General features: G+C 41.3%; 1 protein-coding gene across 3 annotated transcripts in view; it reads left to right on the top strand.

Annotated features, from left to right (window-relative positions):
• PALD1 (phosphatase domain containing paladin 1) overlaps positions 1 to 22099 on the top strand; it is a 179635-nt gene that overhangs the window by 112047 nt on the left and 45489 nt on the right. For all 3 annotated transcript variants that reach the window (XM_075258175.1, XM_075258177.1, XM_075258176.1), the window contains 6 exons: positions 601 to 717; positions 5324 to 5503; positions 7448 to 7645; positions 9313 to 9453; positions 10275 to 10346; positions 13938 to 14078. In XM_075258175.1, coding sequence (XP_075114276.1) covers positions 601 to 717; positions 5324 to 5503; positions 7448 to 7645; positions 9313 to 9453; positions 10275 to 10346; positions 13938 to 14078 — 849 coding nt within the window. The remainder of the gene's footprint in view (positions 1 to 600; positions 718 to 5323; positions 5504 to 7447; positions 7646 to 9312; positions 9454 to 10274; positions 10347 to 13937; positions 14079 to 22099) is intronic.

Here is a 22099-nt window from a genome sequence, read left to right as displayed (position 1 = left end):
AACCAAAATTCAAATTAAACCAATTTTAAGACCAGAAGTTTTATAGTTCTGTCAGCCCAGAAGCAAACAATCCACTTAATAATGAATCTGACTTTTATACACGTGTAAATATATTTGTACCTCTACTATCCAATGTGGAATCTTTACACTTCATATTATACTGTGAGGGGGAACCTGTCACATTGAAAATTCAGTCCTATCTAAATACAGTATGTTATAAAGCAGAAGGGCTGAGCAGATTGATATTTTAATGTTTTAGAAAAGGTCCAGTATAACTTGTCATTTATGCATTATAAAGCTCTGCCCATTCTAGGCTTAGGAGTCCACTAGGCGGTCCTACTCAGTGACTGACGGCTTTATCTGTATCCTGGGAATGCCATCATTCACTTATAAGGACTACTTACTGAACTCCTAAGCCCAGAATGAGCAAAGTGAATGTCATTAGATCAATAAATGACTGGTTATACTGAATCTTATCCACCCAAACCCATATATAAATCTGCTCAGCTCCTCCTTCTCTATAACATGCTACCTGTAGAATAAACTGCATTCTCAATGTGTCAGGCTTTTTAATCACTCTTATGTATTTTTGTGTTACAGGTATTAGAAGAACGTTTCTCACCTGATGTTTTGAGCACGGTCAAGGAAATGAGTGTAGCTAATTTTCGAAGGGTACCCAAAATGGCCATATATGGTACTGCTCAACCAAATTCAAAGGTGAAATAGACTGTTTTTTTTTTTTTTTTTACTAGAATGTTCCATTATGTATATGTATGTACAGTATGTTGGTTGAATTTGGATTTTTGTGTGTTTGCCAGTTTGTTTTTTGCATACTGGTAATGTTTAGAGATGAGCAAGTAGTGAAATATTCGATATTCGTTTTGAGTAGCCCCTCAATATTTGACCAAATATTGAATCCCATTATAGTCTAGAAAAAAATGATCGCTTCAGGGGAAACCACAATTCGACTTAAGAGAGTCACCAAGTGCACAATGACACCCCAGGAAATTATGCCAACATCTCTGGATTGCAACTGGGACAGCAGGGGAAGCATGCCTGGGTGCATAACACGCCCAAGTCCCAGTACTACCCCACTATCGCAGCCTATCAACTAGACACTTTCCACACTCAATAGAACCTCTATGGAAAGTGGGAAAATACTTGGAAACCTTCTTTCCTCTACATTAATATGGACAGAAACACAAATTTAAACCTAAAAAAAATTAGCATGCGCTCATCACAATCCCTGACTTTACAGCGTCATTAAGCAGGGTGCAGGCTACAACGCTGACGAGGCCCGAGCACCAGGAACAGGTGTTACAATGGCTAGTGGATAATGTTTCCTGCGGCTTTTCCACCAGCCTGTCAGCCACTACTTTCAGTCGTGTTCATACCCAAGAGTCTGCCCCTCCTTCCTCCCAACATGCCCAATGCAGTCTCATCCCACCCTTGCCCCCCTCCCAGGAGCTACCAGAATAATTTCTTTGTCCTGATGCCCAGGAAATCCAGCTGGGGGCCCAGGCCGTGGTCAAGCAACTGCGGATGCAATGCCTACTGGTGAGGGGCAGTAAGCACTGTGCTCATCCACAATCTCTGGCTTGATGGCAACGTTAAGCAGGGTGCAAGGTACAACGCATACTAGGCCCGAGCACCAGGAACAGGTGTTACAATGACTAGCAGATAATGCTTCCAGCTGCTTTTCCACCAGCCAGTCAGCCACTACCTCCAGTTGTGTTCATACCCAAGAGTCTACCCCTCCTTCCTCCCAGCAGGCCCAATCTTCCCATCAGAATCATTTTTTTGAGTCCTTTTCCACTCTTCGACTCTGTTCAACCACTTCACGAATCCAAGGAGCTAACAGACTAATTTCTTTGTCCTGATGCCCAAACACTGGAGCATCCGCCTTCTGCTGATTTTGTGGTTGTGGACCCGCAACAAGCCTCAGTGATGACAACGAGACACAGTTGCCATCAGGGCAGGCTGTGGTTATGTGCGGTTTGCAGTAAGAGGAGAGTGAGCAATTGGAAGAGGAGGTGGTGGAGGACGAGGCCACTCACCCAACCTGGACAGGGGTGATGTGTGGAAAGCAGTGTAGGTGTGGAGGCAAGCGCAGCACCCAAAAAGGTGGCTAGAGGCAGAGGCTTTTCGAGAGGCACAGGACAGCTGTTTCACAGAAGCCAAACCAGAGCCAGCAAGGCCCAAGATGTTCCCTGTACTAGTCACTCGCCAAAAAGTCACCCATCGAGGCCACGTCCCTCGATGGTGTGTAGATTTTTCAACGTATGCGCAGAGGACAAACTGAGTGCGTTTTGCACACTGTACAACTCAAAACTAAATAGGGGCTCTGAGAAAAGCAACTTGACCACCTCAGCCATGCGCCGTCATTTGGAAGGCAAGCACTGGGCTCAGTGGGAGACAGCAAACGCAGGACAATCATTGCCTGGCATTGCCGACACTGCCTCTTCCACTGTTTCCAGTGCTGGCGCTGCAGTCCAGACCACCAGCCAGGACACCTCCACATCTGCCTCTGACACTTTGGGGAGTTCACCCTCATCTGCCCCTTTTCCTGCCTCTGCTCCTTTTGCCCCATCTCCCAGGCGTTTCATTGCAGGAAGAAGTACAGCGCAACCCACCCACATGCCCAAGCCTTCAATGGCCTCATCTCAAAACTGCTGGCCCTGGAGATGTTGGAGTTTATGCTAGTGGAGACTCAGGCCTTCCGTGACCTGATGGCAGCTGCGGCACCTCGCTATGCTGCCCCTTGCCGTCACTACTTCTCTTGGTATGCCATCCCCGACTTGCGCCAGCACGTGTCCCATAACATCAGTCGGGCCCTGAGTTCCGCTCTTTGCTCTAAGGTCCACTTGACCACCGATGCATGGACCGACGCAATGATGCTGCTTCTCTATAATGACAGTCTGGGTGAATGTAGTGGAGACTTGGCCCGGCTCGCAAACTGGGGTGGCCTATCTCCTCTCCCAGCCCAAAATTCATGCCAGGGGTTCTCAGAAAGCCTACTCCTCCGCTGCAACATCAACCCCACCTGCAAGCTATAAACGCTGCAGCACTGGCATGTGGAGATGTCAGCAGGTCGTGCTGAAGCTCATCAGCTTGGCCGACAGAAAACACACTGCCCCCGAGGTGAGGGATGTCATCCTAGATGAAGCGGTAATGTCTTTCTCACCGATGTACCTGGGCCAAGGCATGGTCGTGTGTGATAATGGCTGGAACCTGGTAGCGGCTCTGGACCTTGCCAGACTCAAACACGGTCCACACATGGCCCACGTTTTCAGCTTGCTGGTGCAAAGGTTTTTAAAAACCTACCCCATTGTGCCTGATATACTGGTGACAGTGCGGCCATTTTCGTAAGTCTAAAGTAGCCGCTGCTAGCCATAAAACATTCACAGCACACTCCTGTCATCTTCTCACTGTTAGATGACGGAGAAAGAGGAGGAAGATGAAGTGGTATTTGATGTCACTGTTCCACTTGAGGCTAGCGGGGAACTTCAGTGCATCCCATTGCTTCATCGTGGATGGTGTGAAGGGGAGCTGAAAGTGGAGGAAATGGAGAGTGACCCTTCCAGTTGAGGCAGCAAAGTCATGCTAAGTAACATTCTGGCACACATGGCTGACTTCATGTTGGGATACTTTTCCAGAGACAAAGGCTTTGTTCACATCATGGAGAGCAACCCATACTCGATTTTTGCACTCCTCGACCCCCGGTATAAAAAAAACATCTCGTCTTTCATTCTGTTAGGGGAGAGGAACAATCGCATAAATGATTGCCACAAGCACCTGGTGCAGAATATGATGGAAATGTTTCTGTCAACCCTCGCTCGCGGCAGAGAGGAGATTTCCTCGAAGAGGCTAACAACTGCCATCCGGTCCACATCCACCAGGGGAACACTCTCCAAGGTGCGGGACATGTTAATGCCCCCCCCCCCCCGGTCAAATCAACGCCATTAGGGGGCCTAGTGCCACCAGGAGGGAAAAGTATAGGCACATGTTGCATGAGTACCTGGCCAACCACAACCCTGTCCTCTCCGATCCCTCTGCGCCTTTCACGTATTGGGTGTAGAAGTTGGACCTGTGGCCCTTGGGGTGAGTGGAGGTTTAGTTGAGTTTGGCGAGGGGGTGCAAGTACGCCCCCCAGTTAGCCTTTTTGGTGGCATAGAGTGTTCACAATGAACCCCAATTGTCACTTGCTGAGCCACTCTTCTACTTGTAACATGATGATAGAACCAGTGTGTCTATACTTTCTTTTCAGTTCTAGTTAGATTTGTTCACCTGCATTTCAAGTTTATTCCCTAACTGGAGCCTAACGCCAGAATAGTGTCAGGCTCTTGGCGTCATTTTTTTGCCTTGTACATGCAGGGTTTTAGGCCCTTGGGGTGAGTGGAGGCTTCCCCAGCTGATGGTTGGTGAGTTTGGCGAGGGGGTGCAAGTATGCCCCCCAGTTAGCCTTTTTGGTGGCATAGAGTGTACACAATGAACCTCAACTGTCACTTGCTGAGCCACTCTTCTACTTGTTACATCATGATAGAACCTGCGTGTCTATGCTTTCTTTTGAGTTATAGAAAGATTGGGGCACCTGCATTTTAAGTTTATGCCCCATTCTGTTGCTTCAGCCCACAAGCAGAGGTTTTTATGGTGCCAATTCAGCCCTGCCACCCCCAGTAGTAATTAATTCACCCCTTTTTTTGAATTGTGACTTGCCCCAGCAGTGTTTAGTGTCAGCCCCATTATGTTGCTTCAGCACAGGTACTGTATATTCTGTATACCAGTGGTATGGAATTTCAGCCCTAAAAAGTGGTTTTGAGAAGTTTCTGCAGGATGAGCCTATAAGCTGATGGTGTTTATAGGCTCATCAAGCAGTGTTGCTTTTTTTCCTGCCTTGCAGAAGCTAAACTTTCTCTCTGACCCTCAGTATGATGTCTCTCCCTATATATCCAAGCCTCAAAAGATATATATATAAAAAAAAAAAAAAAAAAAAAAAAAGTGATATTTGTTGGAAATTTAATGTCGAATAGCCTGATATTCGATCGAATACCTACTCGATTGAACAGTATTCGCTCATCTCTAGTAATGTTATTATATGCTCTTTTGACCTGTTGCAAATAGAAATCTTGTTTTTCTGCCTAACAATCTAATAATCTTAATTAAGGGAAATGGAGTACTACTATATTGTACCTTGACAAGATACAATATTCTCTAGAGTGCCGCTATAGCTCTAGTATATGTTGTATAGGAAGGTGTATCATGCATTGCTGCTACTTTTTTGTTCCCACTTAAAGTTTTAAAATTTTTCTGGCATTGTTTTCAGGCCACAGGTTGTGTTCTGAACTACTTGACGGATGCAAAGAGGAAATACTCTAACATTCTATGGGTGAACTTACGAGAAGATGTTGTCCTGGAAGGTAATGAACAAATATATACTCCAAGAGAGCAGGACAACTTGGATCAACATATTGCTATACCAGCCAATACACCAGAACAGCTGGAGGTGATGTACACAGCATTTACACCACTGCTTTCTCATTACAAATTATTTTTATTCTGTACTTTTGTAAAATATGCTATTTTGTTTCACAGTAGTATGATGACACTTGAACAGGGTATTTGTTTAAGGGTCACCATACACATTGGACCAAGTTGGCTGTCTGGGACCGGCCAACTTTCTAATTTGTATTAGAGGTTTGCATGAACTTCATACAACAAATATAAGAGGACAGGAAACAAGCGTGTTAAATTTCTATGTATCCAATGGTTTGTTCTCAAGTGAGATAAGCTGCAGACAGAGGCGTCCGCCAGAGGCTTATTCCCATCTCCCCATTGAGAACACTTGCAGGTTCAGGTTATAAGAGGCTACATGTGTATGGAGAAGTTGGAAAATATAGCTGTTGGCCAAAAGATTTTGTCCATTGGCTATTGAAGGTATATGAACCGCTTAAAATGAGTCTGTAGTAACCATTCACCATTTCCCCAAATTAGTCAGTCTTACTTTCCGTATGATAAAAGTGCATGCAAGAAACTCTTATCACAGCTACTGCTGATGGGTAGACAGCTTCTGTCATACAGTTCAAAGGGCTAGTTCACACGGGGACATGGAGGAGGATTTTGACAGCGGAATCCACGTCATAGTCCTCCTTCATACAATGAGCCCTATGTTTACAGCTAGCTTTTTTTTTCTGCTAGCTTTTTTTTCTGCTAGCAGAAAAAGAAGCGACATGACCTTTCTTCAGGCGTTTTCCGCCTGAAGAAAGCAATAGAAGTGAATGGGAGGCGGAAACCACGCGTTTTTTTTGCAAAAATAAGCAACGCTTTTTTTTTTTTTTTTTTTGCAAAAAAACGCATGGAAAAAAACGCTAGCTGTGGAAAAACAGCCTGGCTTTTTTTTTGGAAGCTGTTTTTACAAAAATGCTTGGCAAGGTAAAAAAAAAAAAAAAAAAAAAAAAGCTTCCTAATTAGGAAGCTTTTTATTCCGGTGCCAAAATAAGCCACGTTATTTACGTGTGAACTAACTCAAATCGTGGAAATCACAATTCATCTTCACTGAAGGTATACTCATGGTTTCTTGGATTATGTAGGAGTAAATAGAGGCTAACATAAATTATACTGTCCTTAGTCAGGCAGAGTTGTTACTATCTGTAGCTGCCAATGTTATTCTGTGCTGATGCATTATGGAATTGATAGCATAGCACTGAGGGAAAAAAAACCTAAAAAGCAAGATGTTGTTGAATCTCAAGCAGAAAGTATGATGACCTTCAAGTAAATGCAATATATATGAGTAGTGTAGAGTGTAATAAACAATCAGCTGAGGGCTGGAGAGATGAAAATAGCTTTTCACTGGACTGCTATTTCAAGCGTGGCAGACAAAGTATAGACTACAATATTCTTGTAGTAGTAGTAAAAATAATAATAATTAATTATTATTATTCAGACCTGATAGTTGGATATTTTCATAAAATTGTGTGAATGACTGACTGTTTAGGCTGTGCTTCTAGATATATATTTCTTATTTTAATGTACCAATGTCTGAAAAATAAAAACATAACAGAAAAAGGTGGTGGATGGAGGCTCCCTCTGCATCCAGCAATCTATTAGTTTTTCAGTGAATTGTTCTGATCCTGTGATGGTTCACTACAATGGATAACAGTATGGCAGTGTAGCTCATTTCTACTTAAAATTCTGCTTGCTCCTTAAAAAAAAAAAAAAAAAGTAATGTCCTCTATATACTCTGCTGTAGTCTTTCTAAATATCCAGCTTAGTACTTAGAGTTGGTTTTCCAAAGAGAGCTCTTACTAACAAGAATTTATCTTGCGTGTATTGTACATGATGAAATACATCATACTGTTTGTGGTTCTGGAATAAATATTGTATCGATATTTATCAGTGAAATAAATGATCCTCTATAAACACGCTCCTATGCTTTTATTTCCTTTGTTAGAAATTAGAAGCCACAATAGCCAATCATATCCTGACTTCCCAAAAGTGGCTGGAGGTTTACCTTGAACAGGAGAAGCAGATGAAGATGTTCAAAACATGCCAGACTATGCAGGAAATCTTCAACCAGCAAAGAAGCACATATCCTGGACTGGTGTACAAAAGAATCCCTATTCCTGACTTCTGTGCTCCCAGAGAACAGGTAACAAGGAAGGATTTATTCAGTAACCATTAAAGAGGCTGCAGGTCTGGGACTGGATGTTTGATTGCTGGGGCCCCAACAATCCCAAGGACAGTACTTCCACGTAACTAGCAAAGACTGCCCCCCCCCCCCCAGCAAACTTTTGACATGCACCCCCCTCCACACAGCATAGAGTCTCCTTTCCTGGGCCCACACAGTATAACACCCCATTTATGCACCCTATAATGTCCCAAAGTGGCCTCCAGATAGTATAACTTCTATAGCGGCCCCTGCACACAGTATGATGTCCCACAGTGGCCCCTGCACACAGTATTATGTCCCCACAAGCTATCAGTATACTCTGGGGTCTTTTCAGACCCCAGAGTATAATGATCGATGACCCACGAGAGGTGAGGGAACACTTTGCTGTTTTCAGCCCTCTTCAATGTCAACAAAGACGTTATGTGGATCAGGCCGATGTCATGACTCACTGGCCTGGGCATGTGATGTCTGGGGCATCACTAAAGGTGCCCGAAGATTGCTGGGAGTCACACTGGAGCCCAAGAGAGGTGAATACCTGTGGTTTTTTTATGTTTACTCACCTCCCCTGGACCTTTGATCATTGTATTCTGGGGTCTGAAAAGACCCCAATATATAATGATAGTAGTATTTATTGGGGTTGTCCAACAATACTTTTGCCATGTGTCGCAACCTGACTTGCCAATCCACGCTCCTGCTCACAGATACACCCGCTTACCCTTCTACCCTCCAGGGGGCCCCAGCAATGTGATATGAGATGAAGGAGTGGGCATCTGTAAGTAAATGGGGCCCCTTTAACTCATGGGATTAGTTGATATAAGCATCAGAGTCCCGCCGCTCCAGCCCTCTGGCAATCACTACCCTGGTACTTACACCTCTGAATTTTCCCGTGTCTGTCTCAATGGTTGTCATTCATGTTGCACTACCACTTCATTCAGTCTCTCTGGGACTGACTGTTACATAAGAGAATAGTGCTTGGCCCTCTCCATTAGTCCCATAGACTTTGAATGAAGTCCCCCTGTTCAAACAGGGGACACGGGTTATACATTTTTGTGATAGTGGGGGATCTCAGCTATCTGCAACTAACTGCTGATGACAATAATTTGTGAAATCTGATCCACGGCAATCGTGCCGTTTGTGACGGTCACTGCTGAAGCTTGTGATTGACTGCAGTGGGTCCCCTCACACAAATGAAAACAATGGAGAAGGTGAGCATTCTTTCTATTTTTTTTTTTTTTTTTAAACACATTTTTATTTTTCATATTACTTGCCCCATTTGCAGCACTTAAACTTTGAAAAAAGGACTTTGACTACCCCTGTAATGTATTTTGTGTTTTTTTTTTTCTATTTGCAAACCAATACCACAAGTTTCCTGAATACTTTAATTATTATGCTCTGACATTGACAACTCAAGTACTTGCTTTTAGGAGCTGAAAATAAAATGGATCTACAAGGCTAAAATTGGTCACTAGAATGCAGACTGACTATTCCAACTGTGAAACACATGCACAGACGGAGACAGTAAACTGACCATGAAGCCACTGAAAACACCTTCTCTATATGTTTGTAGCCATTATGCACCTGATGCAATAATTCATCTGTATGATGCACAGTGCCTTGCAATAAACTACATCATTTCTGTTGTGCAGGATTTTGACATGATTCTTCAGGCTATGAAAAACATACTCGCTGAAAACTCCAATGCAGCTTTTGTATTCAACTGTCATGGGGGCAAAGGGAGGACGACGACTGCCACGGTCATTGCATTACTCACACTCTGGCACTTCAATGTACGTACCGAAATATTAAGTAGAGCCAGATTGTTTCTTTCTTTTAAACAAGTCACTTTAAGGAACGCCTTTGCAAGTTCTGACTGGTAAATCTCTTTCATATCCTCACTACTCCATTTTTTTTCTGATATTCTTAGGATGACCAAACTTGGTTCAGTTTTTATGTCTACTAGCTTTTATCTGGCCAAGAGTTGTACTGTAGGTGGGGTGGGGTGGGTGGTTATTGCGGATATTAAGCAATTGTCATTTACACTCAATCTGAAAGTTGTTAACCACAACCCTCAGGCGTCTGTCACTAGTGGTATTATATATTTCCATGTATGGCCATTTTTAGTTTCACAAGGTGTTTCTATATTAAAACACAGAAAACGTGCTAAAATGAATGGCGTACATGTTTCCTTTTAGGGGGCGGTTAAAGCTTCACATCTGCATCTGAGGCTGTCAGGAGCTTCACCAATGATTTTAATAAATATCAAGATTAAAAAGTAACTGCGTGGAGGACTTTTTAGTTTATTAAAATGACAGATATAACTGATAACTGGATCCGTAATAGTCAATGGGGTCTAGAGAGCTCCCTTGGTGCCTGTAGTGTTTGCGCATATGTCCCTATAAATGCTGATGTCAATTCAGCTTTAGAAATTTTAAGATGTTTATTATTTATTAAGGTTCATCATCTATCTATCTATATTTCCAGTTTAATCTCACGAGTTGTGAGTTAATGTAATGGGCTGAATAGAGTGACTGAGCCGATTGTGTAATAGGGATTGAGACAAAAGAATGTGCGCTCCCTTTCACAAACTATATCTCTATCTTTATTGCAGAGCATTCCTGAAATTAGTGAGGATGAAATTGTAAGTGTTCCAGATGCCAAATATACCAAAGGAGAATTTGAGGTAAGCTACTCCCTCTCTTTCACCTCTCCTAGTCTGTGCATGTTTCATGCCACTCTGCCTATAGTATCATAAAATAGTGATTAGAATTGTCACGCTGGTTGTCCTTTTTGGTGTATGAGCTATTTGTTTTTGTTTTTTTCCTGTGTGTCTATGCATGTGTGCTACTCATATATGTATCCAGTAAATGTCCCAATATGTTAAGTGTTAACTATCAACCAAAAGCTTCAAGACTTAAAGCTTCTCTTTTGACCATTAGGTTTCCTGACATTTTAAATACGTCCAGAAACCAAGCAGACTAATTCTAGCATATTTTACTTTTTATTTTTTATTTATTTTTTTGTTTTATGCTTGTGTTACATAGCTTAAAGTTGAGCCTATAATGTCCATATTGGTAGTATGGATGGGACTACCACTTTGAGGCTATGGCCCCACATTGGGGAAAAGCAGATTTTTTTGTTGCAGTTTTTATTGCGTTTTTTTGAGCCGAAGCCAAGTATATCTACAAGAGGAATGGGAGATGTATAAAGTACTTTTACCTTCTCCACTACGGGCTTTGGCTCAAAAAACAGCAACAAAATCTGCTACAAAAAAAGCTGCGTTTCCGCAACGTTGGGCCTCAGCCTTAAAGAGGTTCTCACATTCATATAATGTGTAAGGTGGTTACTATAGTGATCTTTGTTTCTTGATAGAATGATTTTTACATTTAGAGGCTGAATGCCCCATACAGAACTAAAATGTCTATAAATTGACTATTTGTGCCTATTGAAAAACCATGATTAGAGTTATTTATCAGCTAAAAGTGTTCATACACATCATATGAATATTGGTCAAATACTAATTTTAGCATGGCCTGACCACCTATTTTGTATAGGGGTGCCCTGACTTCTGTGATGGTGGATGCAGGGGAAAAGAAAGATCAGACATATTGAATTTCAATATGTCTGATCATTTTATTCTCAAAGGGGATAACCTGTTTCCAGAGGTGTCTGACACAGTCCTGTTCCTTCCTCCTGAATGAGAGAGTACTAAGTGCTTTCCTTTTTCAGGATCAGCATAAGATGGGAAAACCCCTTTAATTATAGAAACTGTTGGGGCTCCTACTCTCAGATCACCAGATGATGTCTTCAGATATCTCTTGTGTTAAAGGGTAGCCATAACTTCAAGCTCAAAGTTCACCCTACTTACTCGAATAGAACCAAAGGCATAGCTTGACGCTCCTGAGCACCCCATTGTAAATTCTGTACTGGGGCTCCTGTCTACTACAATACTACATTAAATATACCATTATTTTAAAATGGAAAAAGGTAGAGGGACCTTTTGGGCCTCCTTAGGATCCAGTGTCCAGTAGTGACTGCTACCTCTGCACCTCCTATATCTTTGTCCTCTAATAGAACATGAAGGTTTAATTTTACTTTATAAATGTATTTCTTTACCGTAGTTCTATAAGGAAAGCTACAATACTGATGCAGCATGAATAGAGTTCTTAATGTGTCTTGTATTACTACAGGTGACAAATGGTGGTCATGAACTCATTCATAATTGTCAAACGAGGCGTTACCTTATTTTTTTATGGGTTATTCTCATTCCTGCCAAACCTCTTTATGCCACCCACTAGGTGGAGAATGTGTGGTTGAGGCTTCCATGTCTGTTTGTAGCAGGGTCTAATCCAGAGCTTACAATCTCATGTTATTTAGCTTGATCCACTGCCAGGTACTATTTGTTGCTGTAGAATACTCCCACGTGGAGATGTGTGGCATGCCGCAATGGGACCTCCCACAGACTCCTTACAGGAAGTAGCAGTTAAACACACAAGATGTGCCGGAATTTTGTAGCTTATGTAAGGGAAATGGTGTCCACCAATATCTGCTGAGCTTCCTCCAATATTTTCATTAAATCTCTGAAGTAGCTGCTGGCTGTCTTCTGACCACTCATTTCTAGGACATGTAGGTACCATTGCATAAATAACTCAACTGAAATTGAACACACCTTTGTATAAGGTTCACCTTTTGCCATTTGGCCTATAGCTGGCAGTAGTTAACCTTTTTCCTTTTTCCTCCATCTAATTCCATTACTTATTTTTCCCATACTTAGAGTCATGTATAATGCTGCATTTCTCTACTAGTATCTTTTATTTTTCAAGAAATTGTTAGGTAAGGCTGTGTTCACATCTGTCTTGGTGGCTCCAATAAGGCCTTCCATCACAGAATTGGTCAAACATGCCAGAATTTTGTCTAGTAAAATAAGACACCATGACGAGTAGCCAACAGATCCCATTACAGTAAGTCGTGACCATTGGGTGCTGTTGGTGTTTGTCATGTGATGGATCTAACACTTACATTACTTCTGCTGTTCTGCACTTTATGACTGAGAAATGTTAACAAAGCTGTGAGCAGCAAAGTATTATATACATTTTACAATTATAAAAAATATAATAGTGAAGAAGATATCGATATCATACACAAGTTATGAATTCCCCATTGACATCTGTATGGTAGCCTCACACATATTGGTAAGGGATGTCCTCACACATTACAGAACTGGTTTTACATGAACATGTTTGGCATCGTGGCTTTGACTGGTTGACAAAATCAACCTTTTGGCATTCTGTGTAATGGTGCCGTGTATGGTTGTCACTACACATTAGCCACCACTAGAGGGCAACAATGTACAGTTTTCTCATACTGTGTGTGTGTGTGTGTGTGTGTGTGTGTGTGTGTGTGTGTATATATATATATATATATATATATATATATATATATATATATATATATATATATATATATATTTTTTTCACCATTGAATCCATGTGTGAACAGAAGTCAAAGGAACCTTTCACCAACTACAGTTGTTTGCCTCCTTCAATTGTTGCTCCTCCACTGATTCTGGTTCCTGAGCAATCTCTTTTTTGTTAATTTATGCTACCAATATTCCAACTAGGTGCTCTCAGATTTTTAGGAATGACAGGTAGGTTGGTAGTGGGACCTCTCATTTCACCCCCTCCAGTCCACACTTTGGGGATGTTCCGGCAGCGACTCAGCTGCAGAGAGTCTCTTCGTCAAGGAGGCTTAAGAAGCCAGCTCCAGCAGCAACACTTTGGCAGAGCTTGCCTGGAGAGACAAAGAGAGCGGTCATATTTTTGTAGCTCTGTCCTGAATGATTCTACTGGCTTTTGGATTTCTGTTATTCTAGGTGAGGTAACCTATTCTATGTTTAGTTAGAGCCTAGCCGGGCAGGTATTTATTTTTGTATTGTTTCCTTTTGTTGCTGTACTACTTTTTTGAGTGAAAATAAAACTCTACTTTTGTTTTGGACTAAAGAAACTGGACTTGTGTGTCTGTGCCACCCCACCTAGCAACCCGAGACCCTGACAGTTTCCATAAGTAAATTGTACTAAGTGCAACATGCATAGAGCCTGCTTACCAAATGGTAACTGTAGAGGAGACATAACTGTGGGCTCCAGTTACCTTTAAGCTATCAAAAATAGCAAGGGTGTTAGTCTGTGGAGTAACTAAACAGATTGATTTGCTTAGCCCGTTATAAAGTAATAGACTTGCAGGAGAAATGTAATTATATGTCTGTCTCATGTTCTAGGTAGTGATGAAGATTGTTCAGCTGCTGCCAGATGGACACAAAATGAAGAAAGAAGTGGATATGGCACTTGACACCGTTAGTGAAACCATGACCCCTATGCATTATCACTTGCGAGAGATCATCATTTGCACGTACAGACAGGTAGGTAGTCACATATTACCTTCATCATACTGAAGGAGTCTGCTCACTGCCGTTTTATATTGGGATTGTTCATCTTTTTTTGCACCACAATATTAAAGGATTGTGTTGACTTTAAATATTGCAGCAAATCCTGGGCTGTTAGAAGTCTCTGTTATGTATCGGTTTTCCACTTACAGCATTTCTAGTCTTGCAATAAAATACCATTAACTTTTTAAAGACTGGAGTGAACATGGTCACTCAAAATGAAGATTGTATGGTCACATTACAATGCCATGGCAAGTAATGCTTGTGAAGGGAGTCAAAATACTACATATGACATTCAACACTGTAATATAACGTTAATACTGAAATGGCTCTCAGTATGAATAGGATAGACTCCTGGTATAGGGCAGCTGTATTCCCTACACCATAATCAAAATACAGATCTGTGAGTTGAGAAATGAAGGGACGTTGGATATGTGCAGTACTCGCCATACCCATCATACAGGTGATGTAAATAATGTCTAGATCAGTGGTTCCTAATGGGTGCTGAGGCTCTCAGGGGTTCTTTGAAAACCTGCCAGAGGTTGGGAAGATGACCGCCTCCTTGTAATATTATCTGCCTCCTTAAGAAGTCTTTTGGTAAAAATTATTTCGTAGGGGTTCCCCAAGAAAAGGTTGTGAAACATTGGTCTAGATTATGCCTTGCCTCACTTTTACACCAGTTCTGGAATGCTTTGTAGAATAAAGTTGCCCTCAGTGAGTTACATCTGAGTATTGCCTTCACTGTTCTTAACTAGGTCAGGCTGTCGTCAAATCCAGTACACAATAAGGTATTTGCTGCAGACGCCAGGGGGAGAAAGGCAGTGTGGTGGTGTCATACAATATATAAATGAAACACCCAATGAAGTAAAGTAACTAATGATTTTTCATCGGTTACTTGAAGGCAGACTGACTGAGTGTCCTGGATGATCTTTGGCCAAGTGACTCCTATATAGTCAACTACTATCGACTGAGAATTGTAAACACTGCCAATTTTTTATCAAATGACTTTCTTCCACTGGACAATTGTTCACTGGAAATGTTCTTCGCCCTATCCTTGTGTTGTGTGTGTTGGTATTTTTTGTGTGTAAAACTGCTCATTGTGTCTGTTTATATATGGGGCTAGAACCTTTTCATTCAACTCACACATATGCAACAGCATTATTAATGGTTTCTCAGAAAACCCAGTTCTGTGTGTCAACGATTTGCCTTACGTAGAAAGTGAGAGTGAGATGGAAGGCAGCAATGCGATGCTCTCTAGTAAGACGATCCTGCTCTCATTAGCCGCTGCCTGTTGGCACCACTGTAATCCAGGCCAATGCATACAATATTGAGACACCTGCTGAAAATATTCGGTATGAGTCATGTCTCCTAACTAGCCCTAAAAACCTTCCAATATCGTGCCTGAGTTGTGCCATGTGAAAAATGAGCAGGTGGTCTGGAATGATTCAGCGGAAAGCTATCCAGTGTAAGTTGCCAGCCTAGGATTCATGAATGGCTGCCTCTGGGTTATTGACAGCTGCTTCATGCAAATAAGAAGATTTCTGGAACAGCATTAGGTTTGGACTGACATTCATAGTTTACACCTTCTGAGCCAATAAGGTCTGCAAATAGTTATTATGGTATTGAAAATATATTGTAAGCATAAATGACATTAGGTAACACATTAGATGATTGTTTACTAAATACTGACCTGTAACATTATATGAGCCGCTACATTACAGTCACCAGTACGCTACGGCAAGTCCCTAAAGTAATTCCCTAATGTATATCACACTGTCTGTTCGATGTAAAGGGAATAGGTCACTAACCACCAGCTTGAAGTTTTGCAGCTGGGGGTGGATGTGCCTGTGAAAGCTGTCTATTCCAGCATTATATTGTGAAGAGGTCATGTGGTGTTTGGGTGCATTTGGGGAATCTGTATACTTAGTTACGATGGATTCAGCTCACCAGAAAGCATGTATAAATACTTCATATTACCGTGTTCCTAGGAAGCTCGGAATACTGGTGGGACTTGACCAGTGAATAATGGAGACAATAATAAAATATCCAGCTTCCAATGATTTAACTATTGTCTACTCCATGTTACCTCATAACATATTTTTATTTTGGACCCAAGAATAAAAGCTATGTTTTAAGAAGTCATCATCGTGCTGCCTGGTTTGAAGCTGGATATTTTATTATTATTGTCTGCATTTGGGGAATGCTCATGTGTTAGATAACGCCAGACTATTTCAGGGTTAAATGAACATTATATTGGAGTATTGTTTAGGTATGGTATATTTTGTACAAAATACAAAAGTACATCTGAAATGGCATGTGGGGAAAGCATTGTGACCAGGACACCAGTTTATCCTTTTAAATCAATCTGGAGTTTTAAGAATACTGTAAAAAAAATACGCTCTTAGGCTAAAGCCCCACATTGTAGAAACGCAGCTTTTTTCTTTTTTTTTTTTTTGTCACACATTTTGTTGCGGATTTTTGAGCCAAAGCCATAAATGGATAGAGCAAAAAGTAGAAATATAAGAGCTTCCTATAGGTTTCCCTTTCCATTTGTAGCCATTCTTAGCTTTGGCTCAAAAAACCACAGCAAAATCTGCAACAACAAAAAAAACCTGTGTTTCCGCAACGTGGCGTTTTATCCTTAGAGTTTTAACCCAAACCCCGGAAGCTCCTGGGCCCCAGTACAAAATCCACACCAAGATCCCAATATAATGTATAGTTTATAGTACTGGGCTTCTCCTATTGGGAAGAAACACCTTTATGGTCCCCAATACCCATGTTTGTTTCCTTTTTAGCACGGTCTACTAAGGGCCTTCTCTTTGTCTATGAACACCAGAGTTACTTTATTTGAAATATGGAGTAAGTTATTCTGATATATAGAGGTAGTTGTAATCGCATCTTAAAGCCTAAGAGGCAATTTAATTGCTCCTATATTTGGAAATGATTGAAATTGCCTCATGCTAGCATTGCAAACCTTTATCTGGCATTGTTTCACTCTGTTTTTAGGGACAAGTCTGCAGATGATCTTGGTTCCTAAAGCATCTAGATCTTTATTAAATATGATGCCATATCTAATTGTATAAGGGGCACAGTAACTGTTAACTAAAGATCATAGTGATAGACTCTACTGTACTTTGTGAAAATCTTACACTAGGTTCACACCAGCTTTTGTGTCAGCATTGTTCAGGTCTTTGTGGGGACCTGATAGACTGAGATCACTTAAAAAGTGGTTACCATCAGGAAATCCTCAGAACCCATAGAGTATAATGGGGTCCGCCGGGTTTATACTGATACCTGCAGAGAGAAGTCCTCCTTGCAGAGTTTTATGTCTGTCGATTTTAAGTGGGTTCTGTGGTGGAGGAGACTCCAATGCAGATGTGAATACAGTCTTGGTTCTCTTTCTTATGCCAAAGGGTTAACTTCTCAGAACAAACATTCAGGACTCCATCCTATCTTTATTTTGGAATGTAAGAGAACAAATGCAAAATGGATTACTGACTACAAGCATTTGATTTTGGTTATTTAATACCTGGCCTTTCTTAAACGTATACACAAAGGACCAATCCGGACAAATCCGGCAAACAAGGAACTGCGCTCTTCTTATTGGCAAATACAGGTTTATTGGCATCAAACTCACACACAACGCGTTTCGGGCGTATACCCACGCCCTTCTTCAGGTGTAATAGTTTCTGGATTTCAATGTTGAAGATTCACTCAATATAGCTGATAGTTTATCGCTTTGAATAACATGAGAAGCGATCATGTGACTTCTGAAGTCACATGATTGCTTCTCATGTTATTCAAAGCGATAAACTATCAGCTATATTGAGTGAATCTTCAACATTGAAATCCAGAAACTATTACACCTGAAGAAGGGCGTGGGTATACGCCCGAAACGCGTTGTGTGTGAGTTTGATGCCAATAAACCTGTATTTGCCAATAAGAAGAGCGCAGTTCCTTGTTTGCCGGATTTGTCTGGATTGGTCCTTTGTGTATACGCTTACACACCCATGTGGTGTTAGGAACATGCTGCCTCAACCCGAAGATTAACTCTTCGGTTTCCTTATATTGCGATTTCAGAGTTGTGACTTGGGCTGACAACCTTACAAGGTGAGCGTCATTCCTCTGTTTCACGTCCTAAACGTTTTCAAAAATATTACACTACGGTCTGCTCGGTGTCCATATTCCCTTTTGTTTTTGGCCTTTCTTAAAGGGTTTCTCCAGAAACTGGATATTGATGTCATATTCTCAGGATAGGTCATTATTATCAGATTGATCCACCATCCAGCAACCATACTGATCATCTTTTTGGAAGACAGTGTGCAAAGCGGGAAGCCGACTGTTCTGTACACTGTTTAGTGGATGTGTGGCACTACTGCAGCTCCGTTCATTCAAATAAATGTATTTTGTTCTGTTAGATGTAGATCAAACTGATGATTTGTCAAATTTCTGCAGAGATCAGATGTAATTATATTCACATTACATGTGTTTGTTTTAGCATCTGTAACAGTACTTAAAGGGAATCTGTCAGACTCAATAGGAGCATAAACCTATTCATGTGGCTATAATCTACTGAAGCAATGCAAAGTCAATAATCTTTTTATGGACATGCAAATCCGTCTGCAAGTGCATCAGAAACAGAAAAGATCTAAAAATGGCGATCATGGCTAAATGGCTGACATCTTGCAGTGATTTCAGAGGATAGCTGGAGCACTTGAGTGTCTGAAGGCTTTGCCATTCTGGATCACCCTTCATACACGTCAGTCTGATCGGCATGTTCATGAAAATAGATGATTATCACTGCATTGGTTTGTGGCCACAAAGGTTTGTTACTGATCCTTTTTAAAGGCTACTACATGGCACTATTATCAGTTTGAGAGACCTTTTAGACCTTCCAAGATCCCCTTTAAACAAGCTGGCTTATTGTATTGTATTGTATCTTACTGTCTTTCGAGAGCCCACATTCCTGAGAAGTATAGTTATGAAACTCTGACAGCTGCTTACTGGCTGGTGGACTCTCACGGCATGGTAATCGTAAACAGACAAGATGCCTGATAACAGTAGCAGTTCATATAAGAACGGATAACATCTGGATTTTTAGGACATGTAAAAAATATGCAGGTATGTATATATATATATATATATATATATATATATATATATATATATATATATGTATATATATATATATATATATATATATTATGTAGAATTGTTAAATGGTTTCATCGTCTAAAAGTGGCATGTATTGAACAATATTTGCCATCAATAATTAAGTCAGCATATGTATTCTCTTCATGCTCCGGGAACTATAAATCATGTTGTGATGAGTAGAGGGGAAACTTGTTACATTCCTTTCATTTTACTGGCAAAATAGCTTGAGAAATCCTTCCATGGACAGTATCCTGGGTATTATTATTTTTTGTGGTATCTGTGGGTTTTTTTTTTTTAAGGGCAATGGAAATTGTTGGCTTAACAAATTATGGAGAAATGTGTACTTGTTTGGTATTCTGCCAGTCACACCTATCAAGTTATTCCTCTGCTCTTCTTCTCCTATATAATTGGAGTAACAAATGTGCTTACTGTGGATCTGCTGCTACAGATGGTGCTTTGTTGATTTACAAATGTCTTGTACATGCAAGCCAGTCTAAAGACAGGGTCGCTAATGGTTGGAATATGTCCACAGAGAACTGTGGGTATACGCTATCAATCACAAGCATGAATGGATGACCCATGTATAAGCAAACATTAGCCATAGAAATTATCTACCAGCTTCACATTGTTTGACCTACTAAATTACACATTCTAGAAAATGTGTTATAGAAAGCCACATTGTACGGACGCCGGTGAGCTGAATACATGGGCAAAGAGGACCTTTCATGGTCTGGGCACAGGCAGTTCTATATATTGATGGAAAGCAGACAGTGTGCTGAATTCACTCTGCTCACAGTGCTGGTCTATAGATGAGTATTATCAGGAGGGGAGGAGGCGTTCCTCCCCACTCACACTGTACAGCGCGATAGGCGCTGCTGTGGAGAAGGACGTTCCTGACTGACTGTTAGGAACGCCCTTCTGACTGTAAAGAGCTATGGTACCGGGACCGCTAGCTCTTTACACGGGGCACATATCGTGAAAGCCGACAGTGCGCTGAATTCAGCGCACTGTCGGCTTTCCAGCAATATATAGAGCTGCCTGTGTCCCGGACCATCGCTCCGGCATTTGCAGCCGCGATGTGATGACGTCACATCACGCCTACAACTATGTGTATGAGGGAGAGAGCGGCGGGGGAGCGATGGAAGGAGAGTGTGTGTTTGTGTTAAACATTAAGGTGGAACATAATTTAGGGGGCCCATGAAACTGGGAGCAGATGAAGGGGGGGGGGAAGAACAGCATGATACTGGAGCAGATGAAGAGTGGGGGGAGAACGGCATGAGACTGGGCATAGACGGGGGGACATGAAATTGGGGGGATATGAAACTGGGGACAGAGATGTAGGGGGGGACATGAAACTAGGGGCAGATGAAGGGTGTATATGAAACTGGGGGAGAGATGGAGGGGGGCATATAATTTACAGGTGACTGTAGGAGGATTATACTGTGTGGGAGTATATGAAAAATGAATGAGACTGAGTCAACATAAGTGGGCAGAGCCAAATTTGCCGTGGTGCGCTGAGCGCACCGCACATTTTGTCCCTCTTTCTACCCTTCAAAAGTTGGGAGGTATGTGTATATGTTCGGCTCAGTCAAGGATGCCTATGTTCTGAACGGGAACCATCACGGAAAAGTCTGGAGGCCTTGTTTCTCCTTTAAATGGTCAGTCAGTCCTGACAAAATCAGTGGATTTGGCGACATTGGTCTATGTGACCAGCTTTACTCTCCAGAAGTGATAGATTTAGATAATATCACATGTAAAATATCTGTAGAGATTGCATAGAAGACTATCTTGATGCTTTGTAGCTCTGGATGTTATCACTGCTGATAGATCTTGGTAATTCTTTACTTCTCCACTGGGTGATACTGTAGTGTTTCTGTACTCTGGTGTTAGCCTTACTTTATGTAAACTGTAATATTTGCATTTATTAAAACTTCTAGTCTCTCCATAAAATATAAAGATCACTTCAGGCATTTCATACACATTGTACAGTTTAGTGATGATTTGTTAATAATGCCGCAATTATAATCTACTATTCTAAAATCATATTTGCCATTTAGTATGATTATGTAGCATTGAGAGAGACAATATGTGCAGGAGCGGGAAACATTGGCCGTTTGATGGATATGACCTTTTTACTCTTGTCTGTTGGTTGGCAGTAATTGACAACATATGGGTGTATTTATGGGCATCCTGTTCTCTTCCGTTGTTAAACCAGCAATGCCTCAAAACAGAATTCTGCAAACCTTGTGTGCAGGAAACAAAGGTACAAACCTTTCCATTAACAATTTCCTTGGTAGACTGTGGTGTGACATGATGATTTTGACAAATGTGTTATTCTGAAATAATGCTATAGTGCTTTTGTGGCTTGAGTATATTCTATTTAAAATCAGGACGTTAAAAAAATAAATCAGGCGATTTAGATATAAATTTAGGCAGTACATTGTAATTGTGCACTTCATGTTTTAGACTGCTCTAGGTCTCAGCTACTCATGGATCTGAACAGCCAGCAACATGTTAACAGATATCCCAATGGTACTGTTCAATAAATGCTGAAATCATTCTTTATGGAAGGAGTCTTGGGTCATTAAAAAAAGATTTCTTGGCGCTGGATGATGATCTTTAACGTCACATGAGCACTGGCTCATATGACTTTAAAGGAGTTGTCCTTGAGTTGAAATTGTTAGTTTATTCTCAGGATAGTTCATTAGAGTTAGACTGGTGGGCATCATGCATGCACCACATACTGCAGACCGCTCCATACTCTGTGTAATGACAGTTTGCATGTTCTGCTATTCTCCTCTCACTCAAGTGAAAGAGCTGAGCTACAATACAGTGGAACGGAC

Source organism: Leptodactylus fuscus, chromosome 10, assembly GCF_031893055.1.
Source record: "Leptodactylus fuscus isolate aLepFus1 chromosome 10, aLepFus1.hap2, whole genome shotgun sequence".
NCBI classification, from domain to species: Eukaryota; Metazoa; Chordata; class Amphibia; order Anura; family Leptodactylidae; genus Leptodactylus; species Leptodactylus fuscus.
This window is presented reverse-complemented; position numbering and strand designations above follow the sequence as displayed.